The 27,282-nt window shown below is 34.4% G+C and overlaps 2 protein-coding genes and 1 pseudogene across 2 annotated transcripts; 1 reads left to right on the top strand and 2 right to left on the bottom strand.

The window, feature by feature from the left end:
• Positions 1 to 6,855: 6,855 nt before the first annotated feature.
• LOC140969611 (3-ketoacyl-CoA synthase 11-like) lies at positions 6,856 to 7,681 on the bottom strand (annotated as a pseudogene).
• A 4,763-nt stretch (positions 7,682 to 12,444) lies between these two features.
• Positions 12,445 to 14,973, bottom strand: LOC140969610 (uncharacterized). Its single transcript, XM_073431009.1, has one exon. The coding sequence runs from the start codon at positions 14,971 to 14,973 to the stop codon at positions 12,445 to 12,447; it is 2,529 nt and encodes an 842-aa protein (XP_073287110.1).
• A 5,779-nt stretch (positions 14,974 to 20,752) lies between these two features.
• LOC140969660 (CBL-interacting serine/threonine-protein kinase 7-like) lies at positions 20,753 to 22,413 on the top strand. The gene has a single exon (XM_073431079.1). It carries the CDS (start codon positions 20,818 to 20,820, stop codon positions 22,147 to 22,149), a length of 1,332 nt encoding a protein of 443 aa, XP_073287180.1. The 5' UTR covers positions 20,753 to 20,817; the 3' UTR covers positions 22,150 to 22,413.
• The last annotated feature ends 4,869 nt before the right edge of the window (positions 22,414 to 27,282 follow it).

The following is a 27,282-nucleotide window of genomic DNA, read 5'->3' as shown; positions in this document are numbered from 1 at the left end:
TATTATTATTATTATTAAAAATAAAATAAAAAATAAGTTGACAAAAAAATATATATCTTCTTTTATTTTTTCGAAAACTAAATGAACATATTTAAATAAATATAGAATATTTTTTTAGAAAAATAAAAAAATATAAATTTTGTCCAACATTTTAAAAGTAAAGAATTTTTTAAAAAATGATTTGTGGTTCACCATTTAATTAAGATTATTTATCTTTCATATTAATTATCTATAATATCAAGTCTATATTTTGTAAGTGATACCAAATCTCATTTTTTTAAGAAAAGTGGGTCAAATCCTAAAATAAAAATTTGCTAAAAAAAAAGGTTCTAAAACAGACCAAAAAATTGGAATTTCTCTTTTTTTTTATTACAACACACGCAGGGAACCGGCTAATCCGACAGAAGTGAGACCAATGCAAAACTCCACTATTCTTGGAATTTCATTAATAGAATGCAACATCCTCCAAGAATAGTGGAGTTTTGCATCATCTTTTTGAAAAAAATTATTTTTTAAAATTAATTATNATTTCCTGATACATAATATGCCACAGGTAGCCTGTCTTAATCCACAAAATTAAATATATATATAGACAAGCTACCTGTTAGATATATAAAACAGGTAGCTTGTCTTAATTAATCCACAAAATTAAACAGCCACAATTTTATGATACGTTGTTATTATAAAATATGGAATTTGGTATCGCATAGCTTTCTCAACGAATGGACACCTAAAGCCACATGCATGCACCCTTGCTCACTTTTCTTTTTACCGTGGAATTTAATTATGAAATGACAATAAAGTTGCTGGACTTTATATAGTTTATTATTCATCGAAGGTTGTTCAATTTTGACAAATAATAGATATTGCTTGAAAGCCCTTGATCGAGAGTAATATTTAAAATTTTGAAATTATGCCTTTATTTTTAAAATTCTTCAATTTGGACTTTTAGCTTGAACCTTAATTCCCAATGAGATGACGCACTTTTATAAGATTTGACTAAAATGCAAATTAATTATAATTTTTCCCCTTTGTAGCATATAGCTAACAATATACTTTAAGTTTAATAAAATTTCAAAATTACAGTATTGGGGTGTCAATAATTAATTACCTTTAATATATGTTTTGATAATGTGGCAATAACTTGATTCTACATATAAATATAATTTTATTGAGAATAATTTCATTATATTAAATCATTATAATATTTATATATATATATGTATGTATAGCCTTAAATCAACTTAATGTATTTTTTATATACGACTACATATCATCATATGCCTAGTTCGTCGAAATTAAACCATGATGTGAGCGAGTTATCATGCCTCGTTATTGCCGTCCAAAACATGTCACTTGCACTTAAAATTTTAGCTAATGAGTTGAATCGGGTTAGATATTCGTCTAAAATGAGCGATACAATTAGCCAGCTTGTATGCTGCTCGATTAGCATTAGCATGAGAAATTGAAATGAAGTTAGCAGAAGTGAGGGGAGAACGAATTTCCACTAAAATGATGCCATCAGGGTCTCGATTCTCCAATGTAGAAGTCACAGCTTGTATCACGTTTCCGCGACAAATCTCCTTCCATATAGCCCAAGCATACATAGCAAAGTACTCAAATAATGGTTTTGGTAAGAAAGCTGCCAATAAAATCCCACAATCCAAGAACGAAAACTCGCGATAATTTTCAAATGGCCCAAAACAGAGTGTTCTTCCATAACCGTTTGATTTGAAAAAATATAAAAAGCAGTGGCTTGTAAAGGCCATGAACGATCCACAAAGAGCATAGCTCTCTTTTACAGGGACATGGTGAAGCAGGAGATTCGATTCTGTAGGAATGAAATCATGAAATGCACGCCATAAATAAATACAAATCTTAGGAGGTATGTGTTGGATCTCGGTTTTCTATGCGTCCAAACGCAGCGTAAGTTTTAAAATTTTTATTTTATTTTGACAATCAAAATATATTTGATTTGAACGCTCGTATGGTTTTACGATTAAACAAACATAGGGGGTTAGAAATTACTTCCTTTAGTGAATAATTTCACTTGGCTCCAACTACTCCGGTATTAGCGGACGTAGCTCTTGTTGTAAATCCCTACGAACATTCTTCGATCTCCGAATCAGGTCCACGACCGGATTAATAGTTCCTCTTCTAATTTGCATTTGAAAATTAGAAGACATTTTACGTAGAGATAGAACACGAAAAATCGACTCAAGCCGAATTTTTCTTGTCACAAGGACAAAAACTCGAGAGCAGCACCTCTCAAAAGTGGAAGAGCCGAAATTTTTCTTTCTTGCAAAAAAAAAAAAAGGAATAATGATTTTCGAGAGCTCAGCAATTGAAAGATTGGAATAGCCTAAAAATCAATTCCTTGTCCAAAGCTTTTTGAATGCCATCCACGTAAATAAGGATCAAATCCTTATTATTATTTCTAATCATTACTTTACTTAATTAATCAAATTAATTAAGTCATTTAATGATTCCAAAAATATTTGCATGCCTTTTCAAAAGCTTTTTCCTTTTCACCGAACGCCTCCTGTACAAATAAGAACAATAATATCCTTATTATATTTCTAATCCATCCTTAACTAAATCAATCATATTAATTAGGTTAATTATAGATTCTAATTTCATTCCATATTCAAGACCAATCTCGACTTTATGCATATATCTTTTCAAGATTATCATGCATTAATTTATTTTGCTTTGTGTGCAAGTTTTAAATTATGGTATCATGAATATTTTCATATTACATAAATCAATACCATATTTTATAAAAACTTAATGGGCCATATTTTAACTCAATTAAAATATAATTAATTATTAAAGCCCATTTGAACTTTAATAAATTAGCATGATGGACTTATACTCTTACAAGTCCATGATTCATGCTCCCATTACATTAATATTATAATAATCCCGATCGACGATCCAACATCATCGATGTGACAATTTCAACTCATTTGTTATTATGATGCACACTTTAATTTCGAGATCATCAATGTCTAAATAAGGCAGGTGTACTCCTTTGACTGTCTTAACAGTCATGCTCTCAAAATTTCTATAAGCTTTTATAAACTTTATTCATAAGCTTATCAATTGATCATATCAAACTTATTTGTTATAAATTCAACTCATTGAATTTATTATCTCAATGTTTTCTATAAATTCAACTCCTTGAGTTTATTATCTCAACGGGGACAAAATAATCCAGTACTTGTGTGATCCTCAATGGTTCAGGGATACAGCTAGCCGTGGGTTCACAACTCTTTGTGATTCAGGACAATTTCCTTTATTCGGGCTTACCCTAGTTAGCCTCATTCTTTTCATCAACACCTTGATCAAGAATGTCAGAACTCATTTCTGATTGCACCCATCGGATTATGGTAATAGCGTCTAGTAGCATCGCCCCATGATCCCCTAGGTATCACTGATAGTGCCTGCAAGAACCAGTCGATTATGATTAGCGTACAGTACGGTCCCTTCATCTCATATATCCCGATCGAATCTGCAACCATTGGTTCATCGAGTGTTGCATATCAATTCGATAACTATGTGACACATATAATAGTGGCATCGCATGTACTATTGGAGAACTCCTTCTCCAACGTACATCTCATACTCTGGCCAGAGATTCCACGCACTATTATTTCATCAGATCACATAGGATATCCACACCCGTAGGTGAGCGGTGAATCCCCGACTACAATGCACTGGCTCTTATATGTGTCGCAACTGTACCCAACCTCGTCACCTGATGACTCTCCTGGAGCAGGTAAACGAGTCAAAGCACAGCTCTAGCATATAGAGCCTCAGTGTTGTCCCGGGTCGTAAGGACTAATGGTGTACAATCATAATCAGGATTTATCCTCTCGATGAATGATAACCACTTGGAAAGTCCGAGGGAGGGTTGTTCGGTATAATCATCATATGCCTACCCATCTGTATGTTTGGACATCTCTATGCCCTTACCAAGAAACGCGGTACACAACATCACAGATGTTAGTCTCGAGCTCAAGCGACCTTTATCTATGTTTTAGGCGGCTGAATCGACTAGGAACGAATTTAGATTATACAGTGTTTACAAATGAGTTTCAACATCGAAATACGATTCATTTGTATTAGAGTATAATCAAGGACTTTATCTATGCTGATTGCATAGGTATACAGATAAAGTAAACTGAAACCATGAAAAGTTAAATTATATTAAAATAAAGATTGTTTATTACACTTGAGTCCATAAATTCCCTAGCCAACCGTTGGCTTGCAGGACATCTACTCTAACAGTATGTGCAGGTTCCAGATCAAGGTCCACCAAGAAGGAGAAGAAAGTGAAGATTATGAAGATGGAGGATCAAAGCATCCAATTTTCAAGAAAGTAGCTCATTTTAACCATGTAAGGACTTCTAGATCCCCACTTCCAGTACCTCAAATCCTCGGAATTAAGACGGCCCAAATCCCAATGGTACATCAAGAATGTAATCAACCTCAAAGGAAGGGAAATAAGTCCGCACAATTTTCACATCGCAAGACCCTGATGGAACAATTAAATCTCTCACCAATAAAGATGGGTTCGAGATATGCAAAGTGCTACGACCACTAGCTAACCCTGGAATCCATTTGTCTGACAAAGCCTTGATCTAATGACTGTTACCCACTCTTCAATACAACCCTTTATGCAGAAGATGACGACTCCACGTGATAGACATCAAAATATATTATGGGTTATCAACATGTTTAAAATAACGCGCTATAAGAATTTTTGTCATTAGAGAAGAAGGATCATGAATAATTCTCTATACCTGTTTGGCTGTTTCGCAAGGAAAGCTTTGTTAAATTCACTAAGACTCCGAAAACCTAGTCTCCGTTTTTTTGGTTTACACAGCTTTTTCTAACGTGACCAGTGCAAACCACCAATATTAGAGTTAATCCACCAAAAGTTAGAGCAAATATGCTCCAATTCATTACACAAAGAAGTCGGAATCTTGAAACAAGACATGACATAATTCGGAATTGCCTGAAGCTCGTACCGATTTAATAAGGGTTTCTTTTCCACACGACGAGAAGAATCTAGAAGCCCATCCATTGACCTTTTTGATTGTTTGTTCCCTTATACCAGAAAATTGTATGTGCTTACTCCGAAGAGAGAAAGTAGGGAGCCTCAAATAGAGGTTGTGTCCTTTCAACACGTCAATGGAGAAGATATTCTGAATAACCTGAATTTTATCTGGCGAAGTATTTGGGCTGAAAGTAAGAACTGATTAATTTGTTATAGTTCACCAATTGACCAGAAGCCCATTCATAAGTTTGAATACATCTTTTAAGCTGATTACACTCTTGCTCCGAAGCCCTGAAAAATATTAGACTGTCGTCAACGAAAAACAGGTGACAAATATATGAAAAAGTGTAGGCAATTTTAACCCCCTTGAAACGTTTCTCAGTTTCAGCCTTAATAAGCAAAACCGAAAGACCTTGGGAACAAATAACAAACAAGAAAGGTTAAAGCGGGTCACCTTGACAAAAACCTCGATGTGGTGTGAGAGTCTCATAGATAGAACTGTTAACACATATGGAATAGGTGACGGAGGAGATGCGTCTCATAATAAGCTTCACAAAAGCCTCCACAAAACCCATTTTAATCATAATTGCCTCAAGGAATTTCCATTCAACTCTATCAAAAGCTTTGCTCATGTATAGCTTGAGAACCCCAAAACCGGTCAGATTTTTGGTGTTGCTACAGATCAAATGCATGCACTCAAAGCAAACGATAACATTGTCCTTGATAAGCCGTTCTGGCACAAAAGCACTATGTTGATGGTTAATTACCACTGCCATGATCGGTTTTAGACGATTAGTGATTGAACTAGATATATAATTAACAGAATAATTCAGTTGGTAGAAACAAGTGAAAACGACATTGCAAGAAATCAACATTTATACATAAAAGCCACTAGAGAAAAATAAAGTCCCTTCCAATTATTAGTCAAACAGTGCCTAATTAGATTAAGCATCTTCGCCCTTTTGGATTTTAAGGGATATAGGATGTGCATCATATTGCGACTATATTTGTAATTTTAATATTAATATTAACATGTAGTATCATCAAGAAAAATCAAGTAATTAGTCTATATATCTCTATTTTGTTTAATAACATAGAATGTTTTCTTTGGAGAGGGGGAAAAAAGAAAAATTTGAAAATAAATTAATTTAAATTAGAACTGCTACCAAAGCTGAGTTTTCCAGGGTATAACTAATTGCCACAATCAAGGATATAATACGATGAGTGAACAATTTTAAAAGCACGATTATAATGACAACTAACCTACCAACATTAATTCTTCCACCTTACGCATTTTCTTTTGCCGAACATATTAGAATATCGTTCTGTTCAACAATTGGAGAAGTAGACAAGAAATATCGTCGCCACGAAATCTTTTTGTACCTGTTTTCCGTTTATTTTCCCCATTGACCTAAACAATTATTTTTAAATATTTTGAGAATGCCAAAGTCTTGTTAGAAGAAGATATATGCTGATAAGTTTACTAATAGGTTAGTATTTTTCTTGGAAAACTTTGTTTTGATGCCCTTATCTAAATTTAGGACTGCAAGATTTAATAATTCTTGAGAAAATACACATTTTTGGTGGAGCTTTGACTATTTATATATGTAGGAGAATAACTAAGTGGGTGGCTATTTTTGGGTTTGTTTATGATGTTTCTTGGAAAAAATTTCTAAATCCTTTGAAAATACATTATACATATATATTATTTTATAGAATGCAATGTATAAACCATATATATGCACAATATTGTATTTTTTACTTTAACAAAAACACCAATCGATCGTGTATTTAATTACTTCAGCGCACCATATATAATGACGTTAATACAACACTTGAAGTCTTGAACCATAGAAATCCGTCACAATTTTCACTGAAAAAAAAGACTTTTAATTCAACGAGCTATTATTAGTAATTGCCACTTTTGGCACTTCAACAGTCAACAGGGAACTCATTAATCTCATCAGTCCAAGGATTCTTCTCCTTTGCCGATTCAATCAGCCTCACCGCTCTCCAAATCGCGCTGTTACACTTTAAATCCAGCCCCAAATGCGATTTGCCACGTCTTATCACCCTTGCGAATCCGTCCTTTCGCTTCCAAATACGCCAACTCATGCCACAACGTACTACTAGATGTGTTATCGAACCTGTAAAGTGTCATCCTCAATGGCTCCATATGCCAACCACTCAACACGAGATTCTTTCGACTGCATCAAGCACTGATCTTCCACCGGAATGAACGCAGAAATGCTCGACGGCAAGTTTGAAGTCAGGAACATAAGGCTTGACTTTCATCCCGAATACTTTTCTTGCAACTAATGAGACAAGAAACTTTATTTGTTCCGACACGAGGAGGACCGATGGACCTAACTTCGTGATGTTTGTTTTTAAGGCCTCACCTGCCTCAACCATTAGATCCTTGGAAAGCGCGACACCTACTTTTCCCCTGTCATCCTCTTTCTGAAATACGGAGCAGTGGCTTTTATGATAGGGGCCTTTGTAGTTTCGGATGGTATGCATGAGCTCGTCGTACTTTGCACGACTTTTTTTCCGATGGTTTGTTGGAGAGGAGAACGTGTTGGACCTAAAGTATTTTGAGTCTATTGGGTTGTTCATTTGAATGGAATATTGGACAAGTAAGACATTTAGGAAAATAAGAAATAGCACGAGTGATAAAGTTTTATATATAGAGACGTCCTTAAGTCCTTCAAGATACACATAACATTTTCCTTTCTAGTTCAACTCTCTTCTTTGCTTCGGCTGCTGCTCATGTACTTTGCCTCGTAATAAAGTTCAAGTACTTTTCAGTTCGTCGTAGAAGTGTCTAGTGCTGGGTTACTACTGGTTGTTTCATTGTATCTTAGGAAATAGACGTCCAAGTTGATACTCGAAGTACATATATACAGGAGTGGACGAATATGTTTTAAAGACACTGTACTTCGTACAAGACTCGGTTTGCTTTATTTTATGCTATGATCTGATGTGTTTTCTTTTTCATATTGTTGACTGATTTTTCAAAGAAAGTTTGAGTACTTTATCATTCGATATTTTGCAACAGAATGGTAGTTCCCTCCATTCGGAAGACGCAGTTAGAGATGAGCATCGATCGATCGATGCCACTACACCAATTTAGGGTAATGTTTTCCGTGCTCACTACAAAAGCGTAGGAATTGGAGTGAACCTCTCCTTCCACGTTTTCGACAATATGAGTTAACTTATATTTATTTGAGGATATTAAAATTGGTTGTAGAAGGTCATCATGGGGTACATGCATATGCAGCAATTAATCAAAATTGTGACTTCCGATGGTTTTAGAAGTCTCTAAAAATAAAATGGTGCTTTTAATATAATTTTTTAAAAAAAACACTAATGAACAAAATAGTACTAAAACAAAATAACAAAAAAAAGATTTGTTATTTTAAATTTAGAATTCGAGTGGTCCTCTTTTCACCATCTTATGGAAATCCAAATTCACCCTTGGGCTTCTGTTTCCATGTAGACCTTTTGGGCCGAGACAACTCTATATAGGATGATCTGGGCTTAACTCAATCCAGATTCTGATGTTCTAATTTTTAAAGTAGCCCAAATTCAACATTCAGGCGCGCATCGCAAATTCACAATGAGTGCCTACTCCTTCAGTGAAAGAACCGGATTTTTTCACTCACCTAATTAATATTTGTAAGGAAATTTTAGGATTTTATTACTATATTTTTGGGTACATATATTTTGATGAGATATATGGGAATACTTTGGAAATACAGTATTAAGTCATTAAATTATGCATATCATGCATATTTTTGAATTTGGGAATAGGATTTACAAGATTGGGATACCATACAAGTTTAGAGGAATTAAGGCATAAGGAGTGCAAGCAAATTTCGAATTTCTCCTAGATTAAATGCCTAATTATTATGATGGTTAGATTCTTGGTCTGTTGGAAGGAAATCATCAAGATTGGCACAAAAAAAAACGTGGGATCTAGCCAACCAATCAAGGGAAGAGATTAATGAATTAACCCACAAATTTGGTAGCTAAATAAACCTTGCTTGGAATGAAATTTGGGAGTCAACCGTGGGAGATTGAGGCCAAGTTTTGGCAAGATTTGAGTACTAAATTTAGCTCATTTTCTCTCACCTATAAATACCACACCATCCCTAGTCATTCCCCACACCAAATTCGAAATTCTTGGATGCCATTTTTGAAAATTTCAGCAGCACTCCCTAGCCGAAACTCTGCACAAAATCGTCCAAGAAATCGAGCCGAAGCGCTGTCTGAGCAAGAACGAGAAGCGACCCCATTCCCGAAGCCGAGCACCTACGTTTTTTAGCATTCTCAAACACGGTAAGTGGGCTGTTTTAAATCTTAAAATTTCGGTTTTATACATATGAACTTTTCGGTTTTGGTTTTAAATTTCGGTCGAGCACCGTCGTTCTGTTTCTACGTTTTTTTGTGCAATTTTGGTACGTTTACGTGTTGGCACTGTGAGGATTCACTGAAAATAGGTGAGAATCCCAACATATGGCCCTTCACGGTGGGATAGAACCGTTTTATGGCCTCGCCCCCTTAGAGGATTAAAACTTAGGGACTGATATCTGTAAACCATAGAAGGTGGAAGAATCGCAGTGCTGTTATGATATGAATATGGTGATACGTTATGAAAAGCATGATATGTTTATGTGTTATTTTCGAAAATTGTGTAAATATTTTTATGTTGTGCTCGAACGGCCCCCGCTTACTGAGTGACGACCATATCACTCACCCCTTACTCTCCCCTCCCAGATAAGTCCGAAGAACAGGTTGAGGATGAAGAATCCGAGCAGTTCAGGGGATTGTGAATATCAAGAATTAGATTAAGTTTAAGTTAGTATTAATATGCAGTTTTACGTTTCCGCATTTATTTCTGTTGTTTAGAAATTTTTGGTTGTAAAAGACAATGTTTTCTTTGAGTTGAAATTATGATATATAAACTGGTTCGGTTTATACTGTGCTACGAAAGGCTTGTTGTTTCGATTGTGTGATTGTTAAACAACGCCGGTGTCAATCCCGAGTTTCGGGGCGTGACATTCAGGGCCACATCGGACATCTTGATTTGCTTAAGCCCATATAAGACTGACTTGGATTGGATTCCAATACTTGCGTGAAGAAAAACACAATTCTTATGTTGGTTATAGCTGCGATACTTGATCATGGGGGGAACCTTTTCGAAGTACAGTTGGACGAGGCCGGCCTTTTCATCGATGTGTTTGCGCGTGCCCCCGTTGATGTAATAGAAATGATAACATAAGACGGATGTAAAGCTAAACAAATCGTTTTTGCTCCAATGACCAAAGAAAGACTGAGTTGTAAGCAATGTGAATCTACTTCTCTGACTGGTTTCTTGAATGTTAGATTTATATCATTGCACCACATGATTTAATTGCCTTTTTTTTTTTATTAAACCAAATTGTTTTGCTTTAATAAACAACCACTTCCCGTATTATATCTATGCATTTAATTATGTGAGAGTTACAAATGAGTATGATATCATGATGTTTTCAAGAACTCGATCGATAATTATCACTGGGAAGTGATTCAAGTGTTGAAAAAAATTGATCGTTCCCCTAAGTGATCAACAATCGTAATTTATCTGTGAAAAGTAATTAGTATTAATCTTATATATTGGTTGCGGTTTAGCATATATATCAAGAAATTAACAACGGGCCATGGTTGGTTAGTAATTCTTTATTCTATCCCCTCAATCTCCGATAAATAATCAATTTCTTAAATAACACGACAAAGTAGTTTTTTTTCCTTGACTAACTTGATTTATTAATTGTTTCATAATTTTCGATTTCATGTGTGTTTTAATAAATACTACATATTTAATACATCAAAATAATTTAAATGTATTTTTGTTTTAAATGGTTATATATATACATAATACACAAATATATACAAGTAAAAAAAAGGTTTCTTTTTTGCTCAATTTGGTTATAAATAAAGTTCTATTTATTAATTATAAATGCAATTTCCCAGATATATATATTAGGCCAGACAGAAGAAAACATTTTGCAAGTCTCCCATTGAATATCGATCATAAGAATCTAATTGAACCGTGTCCACAAGCACTTATTACTGCCAAAACTGGCATGTGCTTGCTCACGGGTGTCTTGGAATTTTCTCCAAAGAGAAAACTAAATAAACGAGTATCCTTTGACTTGAATCTTTGCATATGAAGTGGGAATATCCTTTCGCGTTGCGCAAGAGCCAATATTCTTTAGTGTTCGACAGATATCATTCGTGCATGCATGTCTTTACATTTAGAATGTACATTTTCACTGTTACTTCCTTTGGATAGTTAACTTAGTAAAAGACAAGCAACAATCAAGCATAGGGTGTCTGATTTTTCTGGAATCTTTATCTTCCAGGGTGTACATAAGGAATGTTATTAACTATTAGGGTTTATACATGTGATGGAGGATATATCCAAACACTTAGCAGGCAAGTCCAATTTAGTTATCTGCAATAATTATTCATTTTGAGATAGCAATCAAACACTAGCGCTTAAGTTGTTGTATATACGGTTCATAAGATTTGACTTGAACAGTTACTGATCAGCGACTATAGTTTTTGATAAAGCGACGAGCGTTCGTATTAGATTAGGTGTCCAACGAGCCAACTCGTGTCTTGAGCTTTATTGACTATTATGTAAAAGTAATCTTTATTTTAATAATATTTTACGATTTTATCCAATCATGATATTTACTTTATCTGCATACCTATGCAAGCTGCATAGAGAAAAAAGTCCACTACAAAAAAAAAAACCGGATAGCGACGGTTTTAACCGTCGCTAAAACCGTCGCTCAAAAGGTTAGGCGACGGTTGTAGTGACGGTTTAGTGATCCGTAACCGGAGGTCGCGTCGCCTTCTCTCAGCGACGGTTTCTCAATAACCGTTACAATGTAGCGACGGTTTTGTCGAAAACACCGTCCCTATTTTAGCAACGGTTTGTTAAACAGTCGCTAATGTAACGACCGTTTAGTTTAACCCTTCTCTCAGCGACGGTTTCTATTTATCACAATACCGTCGCTATACTAAGCGACGGTTACATAAAAACCGTCGCTCTAGCGACGGAATTTGACGTAGCCGTCGCTATATTAAGCGACGGTGTTTTATGTAACCGTCGCTATATTAAGCGACGGTTAGACATATTTAAGGGTGTTTTCCCTTAAATATGTATAAAAATATATTGTGTCCAGTACAATAGAAAAAAAAATAACAAAATTTGAGAAATGTAATCATATTACTAATCCACAAAGGTTAATGAAAGTGTTTGGTACAAATGTCGTAAAAAAAATCAAAAAAAACTATCCTCAGGTGACTGGGTCTCGTCATCGTCGTCATCTCCATCCTCGTACCCCTGCGTCGGAGGAACATAACTTTGTGATAATCTGTGGGTACGAGATGAAGAAGCAACTGATGCGCCACGTGATCGACCCCTGTGAGAAGTGCCTGGTCCAAGCAGCGTGCGGCCTGATGTATGCGCAGTAGCTCCCTGTGACATGCCTGCAACTAAGACTCGGACCTGCTCTTCTAGTGACACCATGCGATCTCTCAGCATGGCGTTCTCCGCCTCTGTTGCCTGCATCCTCTCGTAAANGGGGGAAAATCTTTTCTAACTTGCACAAAATGAGGACAATATCATCATTTAAACGCATCATATCACTTTGTTTGATGTTTCTGGATGTTAAGTCCGCGAAGAAAAGGCTTAGCTCTGTCAATACTTCCCAAACATGACGTGGTAACAACTCTCTGAATGCAACAGGAATCAAACGTTGCATGAACACATGGCAGTCATGACTTTTCATCCCAAACATTCGCAATTTCTGCATGTCCACACAACGTGCCATTTTGGAGACATAACCATCACAAAATTTAACATCCTTAAGCCAACCGAATAAAACTTGTCGGCCTCTCCTGTCAAGAGTGTACGCTGCTTTAGGATATTGACCTGTCTCTCCGTCGGGATGTAACTCTGGTCTTATATTCATTTGGACGAGATCTGCCCTTGTTTTTGCGTTATCTTTTGTGCGTCCTTGTATGTTACAAACAGTGTTGAAGACATTGTCGAAAACATTTTTCTCAACATGCATCACATCCAAGTTGTGTCGAATCAAGTTTGTACTCCAGTAAGGAAGTTCCCAAAGTATACTTCTTCTTCTCCATCCACATTGCACATAACTAGCAATTTCTTTGTTTATCGTTTCAGAGTCAACCTCATACGAAGGTCTGAATCCGTATTCTTCCAACTCGTTCAGTAACTCATCACCTTGTTTGACAATTGGCGCTGGGTCCAGAACACGTCTTCCACGAATAAACATAACTCTATTTCGACGCAATGGGTGATCTTCAGGCAAGAATTTTCGGTGGTTGTCAAACCAACTTGTTTTGCCACTGCATGGTAGGGTAAAAGCGTTTGAATCAGACATGCAATGAGGACAAGCCTGCTTCCCTGCAGTGCTCCACCCGGATAACATTGCGTAGGCTGGAAAATCACTTATGGTCCAGAGCAAAGCAACTCTTAGATTAAAGTTTTGTTTCGAATGCATGTCGTATGTCTGCACACCAGAACACCACAGTGATTGGAGTTCTGCAATTAACGGCTGAAGAAATACGTCGAGTTTGTCTTTCGGGTTATGTGGCCCAGGTACAATCACCGTCAAGAACATGTATTCTTCTTTCATGCACATCCAAGGGGGTAAGTTGTATGGCGTGACAATAACAGGCCATGATGAATATTGCTGACCACTTTGACCAAAAGGTTGAAATCCATCGGTTGACATTCCTAACCTCACATTTCGAATCTCAGATGCAAATGATGGATGCATCGCGTCGAAATGACGCCACGCTGGAGAATCTGAAGGATGTGTCATTGTTTCACCATCGAAATGATGTTCCTTGTGCCAACGCATATGTGAGGCTGTAGCTGTTGACGCATATAATCGTTGCAAACGTTGAGTGATTGGAAAGTAATACATCTTTTTGTACGGAGTTTGTGTTTTACGATTAGTAGATCGACGTCTGCTACGCCTGTACCGAGGATGTTGACAAATCTTACACTCTGTCAATGAGTCGTCTTCCCCCCAATATATCATGCAGTTATTTTGACATACATCTATTTTCTCGACTGGAAGTCCAAGATCTTTAATAAGTTTCTTTGTCGCATAAAAACTCTCAGGCACTGAGTTATCGGAAGGACATAGCTCAGACATTAATTGACACATATCATTATAGTTTCGCTCAGACATGTTATGCTCTTGTTTCATCTTCAATAATCGAGCTAACACAGACAACAAAGAATGACCGTGTGGATTTCCATCCCAAATTTCTTTCTCAGCAGATTTAATCATTTCGTACAGAGATTTTACAGGACTGTTTGGACTTTGAGGATCATCATTGCCAGAGTCTGTATGGGGATTTTCTTCGGCAAATTCATTCGTTTCATTTTGATTTGTGTCATCGAAGTATGTGTTTCCATGTTCAGTATTACAAAAGTATTGATCAGATTGAATCGGGTCAATGAATTCTTGTTGAGTTGATCTGTTTACGAAACAAGTAGATGAAGAAGGAGCTTCCATATTGAAGTTTGGAAACATAGGAGGGACGTACTGATCACCATGAAACTGCCAACAATAATAGTTCGGTACGAAACCATATCTACCTAAATGAAACTTTACAGTCTCGGCTTCCTCAAAACATTTGTTTCGACACTTCTTACGGTTGCATGGACATCGTAATTTCCCATCCAATAAACACTCAGGATGACTTAGTGCAAATGACACAAATGTCTCAACACCAACACAAAATTCACTACTCAAGAACCCATTTTCCAACCTACGATACATCCAACTTCTATCTGTGTTATCCATTGAAGCCTACAAGTTTTTAAATATGAAAAAAATCATGCATTATTTACAAAATAAATAATCTATTACGCTAAATTTCATAAATCAAATACTACGTTAAAATTCATAAATAAACTACTACGTGAAAATTAAAATTTCATATCTTGTAAAGAAAACGCTTTAAAAACCTGATGTGCGCGAAGATTTGCAGATCCACGTAACGTTGGAAGATCACATACCGACGAGCGAATCTACGAAATTATATAGTTTCGCTAATACCAGAGAAGAAAGGCGAAAATCGATGAAGAAAATGTTCGCGAACCTCGGTATATAAAGAACCATAGCGACGGTTTTTTCATAAACCGTCGCCATTAGCGACCGTTTTAATTTAAACCGTCGCTCATTGCGACGAGTTTTGATACACCGTCGCCGATCTAGATCGGCGACGGTTTATGCAAGCCATCGCTAGTAGCGACGGGATTTATACCCGTCGCTACTAGCGACGGTAAACAATACCCGTCGCCGTATATTGCGACGGGTAAAAAAACCGTCGCTTAATATGGCGACGGGCTTAAATATAAACGTCGCCAAAGGCGACGGTCATAAAACCAGGCGACGGGTTGGTTCAAGCTGTCGCAATAATAGCAACGGTTTGACATAACCCGTCGCTGAAATAGCGACGGGAATGATAAACAGTCGCTACAATAGCGACGGGTTCTGATAAACCGCCGCTTGTTTTTGTAAGCGACGGTTTTATTAAAAACTGTCGCTACTGTAGCGCCGGTATTTCTAAAACCGTCGCTATAATTGCGACGGTTTTTCCTACAACCGTCGTAATCTCACCGTTTTTTTGTAGTGGTCATTGATTATACATAGGTACTATGAGGCCCTGCTTCTCAACGTAAGATCATGAAATTCATTAGGAAGCATATTGTATAATCCAAACTGGTTAATTCTTAGCTAATTCAGCCGCCTAAAATAAGGATAAAGGTCGCTCGAGTTTGAGACTATCATCTGTTATGTAAGCATCAAATGTAAAATTAAATTCAATTAACCAAATGAAATTTTGAGGACTTTAAAAATCAAGTCTTAAATTATTTTCTAAAAGCATGTGAAAATTAGAAATTGATGATGATATAGTGTATTATAATTTTCAAGAGTAAAATTATGTGAAGACACAACTTATATTTTCTTTAATACAATCATATTAATTTGCTTATAAAAAGCAGTAGTTAATAATCGTGTGAGCAATTTGGACGAAATAAGTCCAAATCACTTCATATCTATTATTTATCCCCCACGAATCAAAGCTTCATAATCTATACTTCTATATTATTTTATTAAGGTTGAGACACTTAGAGTAACTAAATTTGGTGTCATGATCTGTTTTAATAATTATATATATTAATAAAATGTTAAAATTCTAAAGCAAGTTATATGTAGTCCACCGGATAGAGTCATTGTTTCTTTGGGTTTAGGTTATAGGTTCAATTCTTACTGAGATTATTCTTTTATTTTTCAATTTATTTTTTTAATTTATATATCAAAATTACAGTGTAGTCCCTCACTATTTTTTATAATTATATTTTGATCTTCATTTGAATATAAATCAATAAATTATAAAAAATATTATACAAGCACGTGTTACGGTGCACTAGTTTAATACAAATAATTAAATAACAAATTGATAGGATGTAGGGTTAAATTGAATCGAGCCAAAAATGTCAACAACATCATAGGATTAAAACACAAACCATTGGCCATTTGATGTAAATAGCATATGTAATTGATTAGTCTGATGATGGTAATGTAATAATAAAAATAATTCGCAATAAAAAAAAATGGTCGAGAAAGTGATGGGAAAATCTGATGCTCTCCACAGCTGAATGCTTCCACGAAATATCTCCTAATGGATCCAAGAGGGGTGTACAAAATGCTAATAATCCAACTAAGAACAAATCAAATGATGTAACAAAAGAAGATTTGAGAAAAATTGATTATTGAATTTTTTAAATTAAGATTTAAAACTTAACGTAGCAAATTTTCAAATTTGCAACCATTTCGAAAACAACAAATTTTTTATTTTTGAAGTAAGAAAATAATTTTTAATTTTAAATGTATTTATAAAATGTTTAAAAAGATAAAAATATTCATTTTTTTTGAAACAATAAAAATATACATTTATAAAATATGACTATATATATTTAAAAAAATACTTGGGGTCTTTGCCGGGCTTAATATACCTACTACTCTCATCATATAAATACCTTAAGTTTAACTTTTTTGGGCTATTCTTGTCTACCTGTTAATAAAGTTAGTGTATTTTGATATGAAATGCAATCTATAATACAAAATAAAATTTATATTCTCCAATTTAAACTAAAAATCACATTTTCGAAAATTAGCGGAGCTAATCAGAAAATACCCTATGTGTCCCAAGTCAGTCCAATAAATATTTTTTTAAAAAAAAATCTAATACTCTGTTTTTATTGGTACAATTGGGCAGGCCACATCCATCAATATTTTTCTCTATTTTTAAAGGCATCATCGGACGACTTTCATCGCATACTTCTCTTTCTTTTATTCCCCTTGAGACAAGGAAAATTATAATAAAACAATTTATATCTAGTTGCATCTAAATTAATCATACACACACATTGTACATTAAAAAAAAGGAATTATCACGTTATTAAAATATCTTTATACGCCAAGACAAATGGTTTGTCACAAGAAATGCATGATGTGGTATATCACACATTGAATTAAAGAAATCAATATATTTATTCGAGTCATGTTATAAAACAAGATTTGTACTTCCGTTTTTATAATACAAAAAATTTAATATAAAATTTTCATAAATTTTATACAAAATCTCATGAGATAATAGAAAAATATCACGATATAATTATTTTAAATATTGATATACGATATATTTATTATACATTTAGCATTATTCTTATTCAAAATGCAGGGGTTGTATACCATACTGCATTATTTGAATTGTTTTTCATATCGTATTTGTTGTTTTATCAAAAATTAAAGTTGATAATAATCATACGACTAATATATTAAACCGTACAATAAGTCAAACTTCATGATCTGATAGCTCTCTTAACATGAACAATTATTACACACCAACAATTCTCTCGATAAATTCTTTTTTTAACATTTTGCCAAAAGTATTAAAAAACAAAATGTAAGATGTCCGAATTGCATTCTGCAGGACAAAAGTTTACTTATAAACTTATATGAAACTTGTTTTAATCAAATAGAAATTAGGTGATACACACCACTTATATTTATTGACACGTACTCTACTAATGGTTTGTGATATCAGCTAGCAATTGATTAAGACCGAAATACTCTCAAGTTGAGAAAATGTATGTTATAGCTGTTATAAAATTCATTTTCTTTGAAGTACAAAAACAAGTTTCCTTATTCTTATTCTTATTATTATTATTATTATTATTATTATTATTATTATTATTATTATTATTATTATACGGATTATCATCTGAAATCGAACTTATATAGTATGTAACCCGGTGATCATATAACATCGCAGCTGCTTAAAAGTGTATATATATTGAATTCATTTACTTTCGCAATTTTTTATTTAAAAATAATATTGTATAGTTTAATTAGGTAGCATGATAGATGCTTCAAGATACAGCATATATCCACGTGTATAACTCACAGCCTATGGAATCGGACATACCAGAGCGTGTACAATAAGACAAAAAGCTTCGGACATTTGAAAATTGAATTGCTGCGAAAACAACACATTTTAACGAGTCCAAGTACCCATTTGATTGGTACACCTGTTAAATTTCACAACTCATTCATTCACATGCTTACTTCTTTTACAGTACACATATATGTTAAAAAAGAACGTGAATAGACCTTGACTTGCTACACATATACTTGGGGATAAGATCATTTGAATTGCTATGCATGCTTTTAACTACTGGAATGCATGTATACAACATTTTTTAAAAGTGAAGGTAGTTTCTCGGATCCCAATCGCACACACCTATCATTTTAAAGAGTATAACGCTAGTTAAATGACTTATATTCTCATCCGACGACACTCGGATCTCGTGTCAAAACCGAGTGTTGAGATGAGTGAAGCCTATGTGGTGGTGTTGGTCATTTTTCAAACAAGAAGTTGTGTGTTCATAGCCTATTGCATGGGATATAAACGGAAGCGTGTACACCGAGACGAAAGATACAGATCTGATAAAATTGCTAGATAACCAACTAATTAAGAAATTGTAATAAGGGCGAGCATTGATCTTCTTAGCGGACGTGGAAGTTCACGTGACAACTTGCTATTTTAAAAATAATTTCCTACGTACATATTTCAAATATGAGATATATACATATGTATTTTACGGACACCCTTGAAATAACATATATATTATTTAAATGTATGACGTAGTAGACACACACGTCACTTTTATTCAACAATGTACAAACGTGAAATTGAAATATTTACAAAATCGATCTTATCCCCACTAGGACATCGACACGTTGCTCCTAAGCTTTGAATATATGTTCTTCAATTTCGACCAACTATCTTGAAATATATTGTAAGACTCAGACACACTAACAAAAACCATTTATAGAACACTACAATTTGATAAGGTATTCACGATTATTTATATGGCAATTCTCACACCTAAATATATTAAACAAACCCTTGAGAAAGAAAATTTAATTCATTTGTGTTTCTTCCCACGAACATCTGACCTTAAAGCACTAAAAGCAACTTGATATCAAATGTTAATTAGTTAAGTCCAGTTTATTATCACCCAACCAACGGTTCATTTTTATTTTTAGTCCATTATTTGTTTGAGTATGCATAAAATGAGACGGTACGTAGATCTGTATTTATGATATTGATTGATTTTCGAAACGGTCTCATAATAGGTTTTGTGTTTTTTTAACGAGCTAAACGTTGTGAAAATGAAAAAGATCATTAGTTACGTATAACCTTGATCAGCTAATACCGAAAGCTAACATCTCATTAATCTGGTTAATGATGTATGTAAAAAACATGGAGAAGTGATGTAATTAATTAAGTGCAAATGTTTCCATAATTATGCATACTATATTTTAAGAAGATCAAAACGGTAATCACAATACATTTTTTTATAATTGAAAAAATCTGGGCGCACTTAATGACATTTATATTTTAATTACCACTAGTTATTATATTTTAATTACCACTAGTTATCTAACCAACAAGAGTCCAAGCACTAACAACTCATATGACAACTCTCTGTATTGGATGATAATTATCCTGCCGTATTGTATATTATTTATAGCAAAATATCACCAGATTTCAGTATTGTTTATGCATCCCATTATTTGCCTATGTATACAATTTTAAATCAATATGTTTGAAAATAAATTAATTTTGCAATGAAGAATATTTATATATTAATCCACAGATGTTTTAGGATAAATGATAATAATAATAATAGTAATATGTCCAGAATTTTTTAGTCTAAGACCTATATGATTTTGGATCCTAATCTCAATTATAATAGTTTAGTGAAGAAATTTCCACCCTATTGTTAAATAAATAAAAAAAATTCCATTTTCAGTTTTTTTAAAAAAATTGCTAGTTTCTGATATGCCAACAATCATCGTGAGTGTAAAATTACTCCTTTTTATAATAATAATTATTATAATAATATAATAATAGGTAACAATTTGGTGGCAATTGTAACGTCGACATTCAATAATAATAATTATGGTTTGTATTTATAAAAACTCTTTACTATATAAAACCTATTTAACACAACACTCAACAAGCCCCATCATCCCGTTCCCAGTATCCCCCTCCTCCAATTCGATCCCATGCCCACCCAAAATCCATCGCCGCTGCCGTCCTCCGCCGCCGTCAATATAAGGCGAACCACCAGCTCCGGCGGCGGCAGTAGTTCAATCATCCTTGAAAAATACCAGCTGGGCTCCCTCCTCGGCCGTGGCAGCTTCGCCAAAGTGTACAAAGGCCGATCTCTTGAAGACGAAACCGTTGAAGTAGCCATAAAAGTCATGGACAAGGCCGCCACTGTCGATGCCTCAATGGAACCGCGGATACTCCGCGAAGTCTCCGCCATGCGCCGCCTCCATCACCATCCGAACATCCTCACACTCCACGAAGTGATGGCTACCAAATCCAAAATCTACCTCGTCATGGAACTCGCCCCCGGTGGTGAGCTCTCCGCCAAGCTCAGCCGCTGCCGCCGCTTCTCCGAGTCCACCGCACGCAGATACTTTCAGCAACTAGTCTCCGCCCTTCGCTTCTGTCACGAAAACGGGGTTGTCCACCGCGACATAAAACCGCAAAATCTCCTTTTGGATCACAAAGGGGTGTTAAAGATCACGGATTTCGGGCTGTCTGCTCTTTCAGAACAGAAAAGAGACGGATTGATCTACACCGCTTGTGGAACTCCGGCATACACCGCACCCGAAGTGGTTTACCGTAAAGGATACAACGGGGAAAAGGCGGATGCATGGTCGTGTGGAGTTCTTTTGTATGTTTTTCTAGTGGGCAGCCTCCCTTTTGACGACAGCAATTTACCAAACATGTACCGTGCCATGCATCGTCGTGAATTCGAGTTTCCAGACTGGATTTCGAAGACAGCCAAGAGTATAATTTATAAGCTCATGGACCCAAATCCAAAGACAAGACTGAGCCTCGACGAATTAACCAATCTTTCTTGGTTCAAGAAGTCGTTTTCACTGCCAAATCTCGGCTCAGAGGCAGAGCGAAATCTGGGACCCGAGTTTCTTGAACAAAAAGAACCCAAACACCTGTCGAAAGTGAATGCTTTTGACATAATTTCGATGTCTTCTGGGTTGGATTTATCTGGGATTTTTGAGGCGGAGGCGAATAGGAAAGAGATGAGATTTACCTGTGGGATGGAAGCAGGGGAGATTGAAGAGAAGGTGATGAAGATTGGGGAGGAATTAGGGTACAGAATACAGAGAGGGAAGGGTGGGAGGATTGGGTTGGTCAAGGGAAGGGTAGTTTTAATAGTGGAGATTTGGGAGGTGTCGCTGGAATTATGGTTGGTGGAGTTGAAAGTGTTTGATGGTTGGGTGGAATTTGGGGATTTGCAGTGGGAGGAGTGGAAGTTGGGGCTTAATGATATTGTGGTCTCCTGGCATAATGAGGTTTCTTAGAAGTTGAAATTTTAAAAACAAGATACTCTGAACTCGTTGGATTTGAAAGATGAAAGCCAAAATCATGGGTTTGATCCAGTCTACTGGATTGGTTTTTTGGGGTACCAGATTGGTTTTGGGATCATCGGAGGACTGCTCTTGTGCATTGGTCGTGGGACAATTCTATTCTTTCCTGAAGAAAGAATGGATCGAAAATGTACATTGTAAATGAAGTTTTGCTTCAAAAACTGGACAGTTCAAATAAAGAAACTGCATTATTGTTTATATATGTTCATCTGATTTTGTTTCATTTCATATTGGGTTCTAACTTCTAACAAAATTGCTACAATTATCGGCCTGTTCTTGGATTTTCATGGTCGAAATTACATTGACCCCTTCCTCGATCCATCCGTTATACACAAAAAAGCATCACGAGAATCTGAAGATTATCCGTAGAATGCCCCACGGTGAGGAATGTAATTGAAAAAATATAAGGGTCCCATTTTCGTTTACCTGGTTGAATCAATAATACCCTAAGCATGAGTTCTAATGATTCATAATGAATTTATATACTTGAATTTTCCTTCATAGCTTTTGTCGTCTTAATGATAATGATGAACATATTCAGTAAACATGATTCCTGGTGAAACATGATTCCATTCAACTTTGACAAAGGCCAATATTTAAAACTTCTTGCAAAAAGATGGAACCGAACAAAGGAATTCTAAATCCCTCTCCTTTCCTTTTGGAGGCTACCTTAGCTTAAATCACACCTGTTGGGATGCAACCAAAGTCCCACATTGGAAGATCTAGAGAAAGATCATGGGTTAATAAAGATAGAATGATATCTCCATTGGTATGAGGCCTTTTGGGTGGTTCCAAAAGCAAAACCATGAGTGTTAAAACCCAAAGTGGACAATATCATACTAGTGTGGAGATATCCGGATTCCATTGGTCCTAACAAGTGGTATCACACCATGGTCTAGATCGAGCCGTGTGGGTAGAATACTCGATACTTAAACGAAGGAGGTGAGGGTTTCCGGTAAAAATCCTTGATTAAACTCTCGAGGTGGGTTATGCTCCCAGTATTCATGTAAGGCGTGCGCTCCAACGCAGTGAAGTGGAGTAACCTCGATTGGAGGACGAATAAGGCTTGAGGGGAGGCTCGGACCATGAGAATAATAGTGGAACTTCGTTTGAGGGGAGGATTGTTGGGATGCAACCAAAGTCCCACATTGGAAGATCTAGAGAAAGATCATGGGTTAATAAAGATGAAATGATATCTCTATTGGTATGAGGCCTTTTGGGTGGTTCTAAAAGCAAAACCATGAGTGTTAAAACTCAAAGTAGACAATATCATACTAGTGTGGAGATATCCGGATTCCATTGGTCCTAACAACACCATCAGACAAGCTTGTAATGAGAAACCAGAAGATAGAATCCGCACTTGTTTTTATACCATGTATCTCATTCTGAACTAAAATTCCCCTAGGAGGGCAAGTCCACTTTTGATGCTGCCGATGCAAAAGAGAAGTAGGCTGCATCTTTGGCATGATAAGAAGTCACCCCACAAGTAATTTGCCGGGTCCAAAATCTCCCTAGCCGACAAACATGCCATGTGCATACGTGTGGAGAAATGGCAAAATGTGCTCTGGAACCTATGCTCCTTTTGCTAAGCCGAGCCCAGCAGAACTTTGCTTGAACTCAAACAACTAATGGACCTTTAGTTAAACGAACATTTACTCATTTTCAACGGTGCAGCTTACTTTTAGCAGAAAAATATTAGAAATATTATGCGTACTTTCTTTTTAAAAAATATTATGTTTTTTTAGTATACCGATACATGTTTTTATAGAACAATCTCTCGAAGTTTGAATGAAAAAGCAAATTTTGAAACATGATATGTATATATAAGCTAATTTGTCCTAAACCCGATCTCCAGTTCTGCGACCACGAAGATTTCCCAAAGTTCTTTGGGCAACCAATTTGTTTCTATCTACCTATCTTTCAACTGTTTCTTGCTTTGTAGTAATCAGTCTAGGAGTGAACTAATCTATCAGCTAACTAAATCAACCCAAGTAATTGAAAAGAACTTGTATCTTAGTGGGAGAGACGACTTTAAGGATTTGTTATATCGAGTTCGAATCCGTCAATTTCCAAATTTTTTCCCCTTTCGACCTTTTTTCCCTTTTTTGTTTTTAAAATCAAATTTATCCTTTAAAATAATATAAATTAAAAATGGCAAATAAATAGAAAGGAGAAAGTGAGCTTGATTCTTGGCCAGTTGCATAAAACATTTCTCTTCCAAAACCCAAATCAAGCGAAAAAGACAACGAAAAATCGGATGAGCATATTCCTTTAAATTTTAATCACAACATTTGTTAAATTGTTTTTTAGTGGTTTTTGGGTTGTTTTTAATATTGGGTAGGTCTCTTGTGAGAAGGTCTTACGAATCTTTATCTGTGAGACAGATCAACCCTACCGATATTCACAATAAAAACTAATAATTTTAGCATAAAAAATAATATTTTTCATGGATGACCTAAATAAGAGATCTGTCTCACAAAATACGACATGTGAGATCGCCTCACACAATTTTTTCCCTTATTAGAAATATTTAGTTGGTGCTATCTGAAATCTTGAATTGAAAAATCTGTCANTTTTTTCCCTTTTTTGTTTTTAAAATCAAATTTATCCTTTAAAATAATATAAATTAAAAATGGCAAATAAATAGAAAGGAGAAAGTGAGCTTGATTCTTGGCTGCATAAAACATTTCTCTTCCAAGACCCAAATCAAGCGAAAAAGACAAAGAAAAATCGGATGAGCATATTCCTTTAAATTTTAATCACAACATTTGTTAAATTGTTTTTTAGTCGTTTTTGGGTTGTTTTTAATATTGAGTAGGTCTCTTGTGAGACGGTCTCACGAATCTTTATCTGTGAGACGGATCAACCCTACCGATATTCACAATAAAAACTAATAATTTTAGCATAAAAAGTAATATTTTTCATGGATGACCCAAATAAGAGACCTGTCTCACAAAATACGACATGTGAGATCGCCTCACACAATTTTTTCCCTTATTAGAAATATTTAGTTGGTGCTATCTGAAATCTTGAATTGAAAAATCTGTCATGTTTTAATTTTTTTTTAAAAAAAATTGAATTTTTTTTACTTCTTGATTGTTTTATATATTGAAATGAATAAGGATGTTTCTTATTCTTTCTCGGAAGCTCAGGCTAGTCTTTGTAAGCGGCCTCCCTGGAGCCTAAATTCTTGAAATGCCCTATTCAGATATTTGAATGATATAAAAAAATAAATTCTTTATCATTAAAACAAACGAAACATTAGTATTGATTTCAATTAAACCAAAAAAAAAAAGACATTTTGGTCCATTAACTTAAGTAGGCCACTTTGGGATTTCTAACTAGTCAAATTAGGGTTAACTGGAAATATCTTTGTTTTTTTTTTTTTGGCTATTTTAATATTTTTACATTTATTAATAAATTTGGTCGTAAATTGTTAACTAGGCGCGGAGTTTGGTGATGTGGACGTCATGTGCGGAAAATTATCATTTTTTAAATACATTTTTCACATTAATTGACAAAAATAACCTAATCTCTTTATTAAAATATTTATTGACAAGTTTCTTTCTCTTTTGTTCCTAAATTTCATATAGGATTTTATGCGAAATTATCTTTTTTAATTTAAAATATTATAAAAATAAAATCAAATTAGAAAAAACAGGGAAGATTACCATCGAAAGGTCACTATTTGAGTATTGACTTCAGTCACTTGATAATTAAGACTTTTTTAAAAGAAATAATATCAAAATAAATTAATAATTAAGAATAATATTACTGGAAATAAAAATAGTAATAAATAACATGAAATTTAAAAAAACAACAACAACAACAACAACAACAAAAATAATAATGTACAGAATATTTTATAAATAACAATATTTTTAAAATTAAGATAATCATGAAACTATAATAATATTAGCAAAAATCACAATTAATATCTTCTATTATTTATTATTTTAACACTATTATTGATAGTTTATGTTTGCTAATTTGATTTTATTTTGTAATGTGTTAAATTTGAAAAAAAAACAATAGTCCAACTCAAAACCCTCTATTAACGGACAAATGATATTACTCAAAAGATAATGTTAATTTTTCCATTTTAAATTTTATGTGAGAAAAATAATTTTTTTTTTAAAAATAAAATCAATGATTTACACCAAATGTTCAGTGGCTTGTTAATTTTTGTTAGGGTTTTATGCCCCTTAGCGAGTGTCGGATGCCATTAGCCAATATAATAAGATATTTACGAACCGGACTCGTATAGAATTCATGGAGGGCTCGTTATTAGTAATTTTCATCAAAAGTTTGTGTCAAAAATTTCTTATCAGACCATTTTACAGATTAATTTTGTGAGATGAATATTAACTTTGACTTAATTCATAAAAAAATGTTATATTTTATGCTAAAATTCTTATTTTTACGTACTAGTTTCACTATTATTTTTTATAATTAATCACCTATTACTTTTACCACAATTATAAATATTTAATTATATAAATTGTAAATCAATATCGCACGTTATACGATAATAAGTTGTAAGGTCGTATGATTATTTGAAAGAATTTTTTTTTAAAACTTTAAATAGTAAACTTAATCAACCCCCACCCAAAACAGTTAATTTATTGTCTGTTTTAAAAACTTTTGACTTAATTTGAAGTCTTTTCCGAGAAATGAATGTGTGAAAGTGAAACAACGAGTCCGTGCCGTGACTTTCACCACCAATTAAAGTCATAAAAGACGTCTAAAGTAATTAGAGGAAAAAAAAAACTAAAAGTTTAATAATTTATAGGAAAATTAAAGCCGTCAAAAAAATGGATAAATTATAAAGATGTAAATAAATTATGTCGTTAACTCATGAACATATTCGTTATAAGCTCACAAAAACTCTCAGATGAAAAAAATAATAGATTTGATATTTGATTTATAGATTTTACATTTACTTGTGAAAAATATAAAAAAAATCTAATAATAGAATAAAATTACAAAATTTTTACAAGAATATTATAATTTTCTACAAATATATAATTTGTTTTTAATGAATATTTAAATTTGTTGTTTATTAAA

This window comes from Primulina huaijiensis, unplaced genomic scaffold (assembly GCF_012295235.1).
Source record: "Primulina huaijiensis isolate GDHJ02 unplaced genomic scaffold, ASM1229523v2 scaffold42415, whole genome shotgun sequence".
Classification (NCBI taxonomy): domain Eukaryota; kingdom Viridiplantae; phylum Streptophyta; class Magnoliopsida; order Lamiales; family Gesneriaceae; genus Primulina; species Primulina huaijiensis.
The sequence above is the reverse complement of the archived record's forward strand: the minus strand, read 5'-3'. Positions and strand labels throughout refer to the sequence as shown.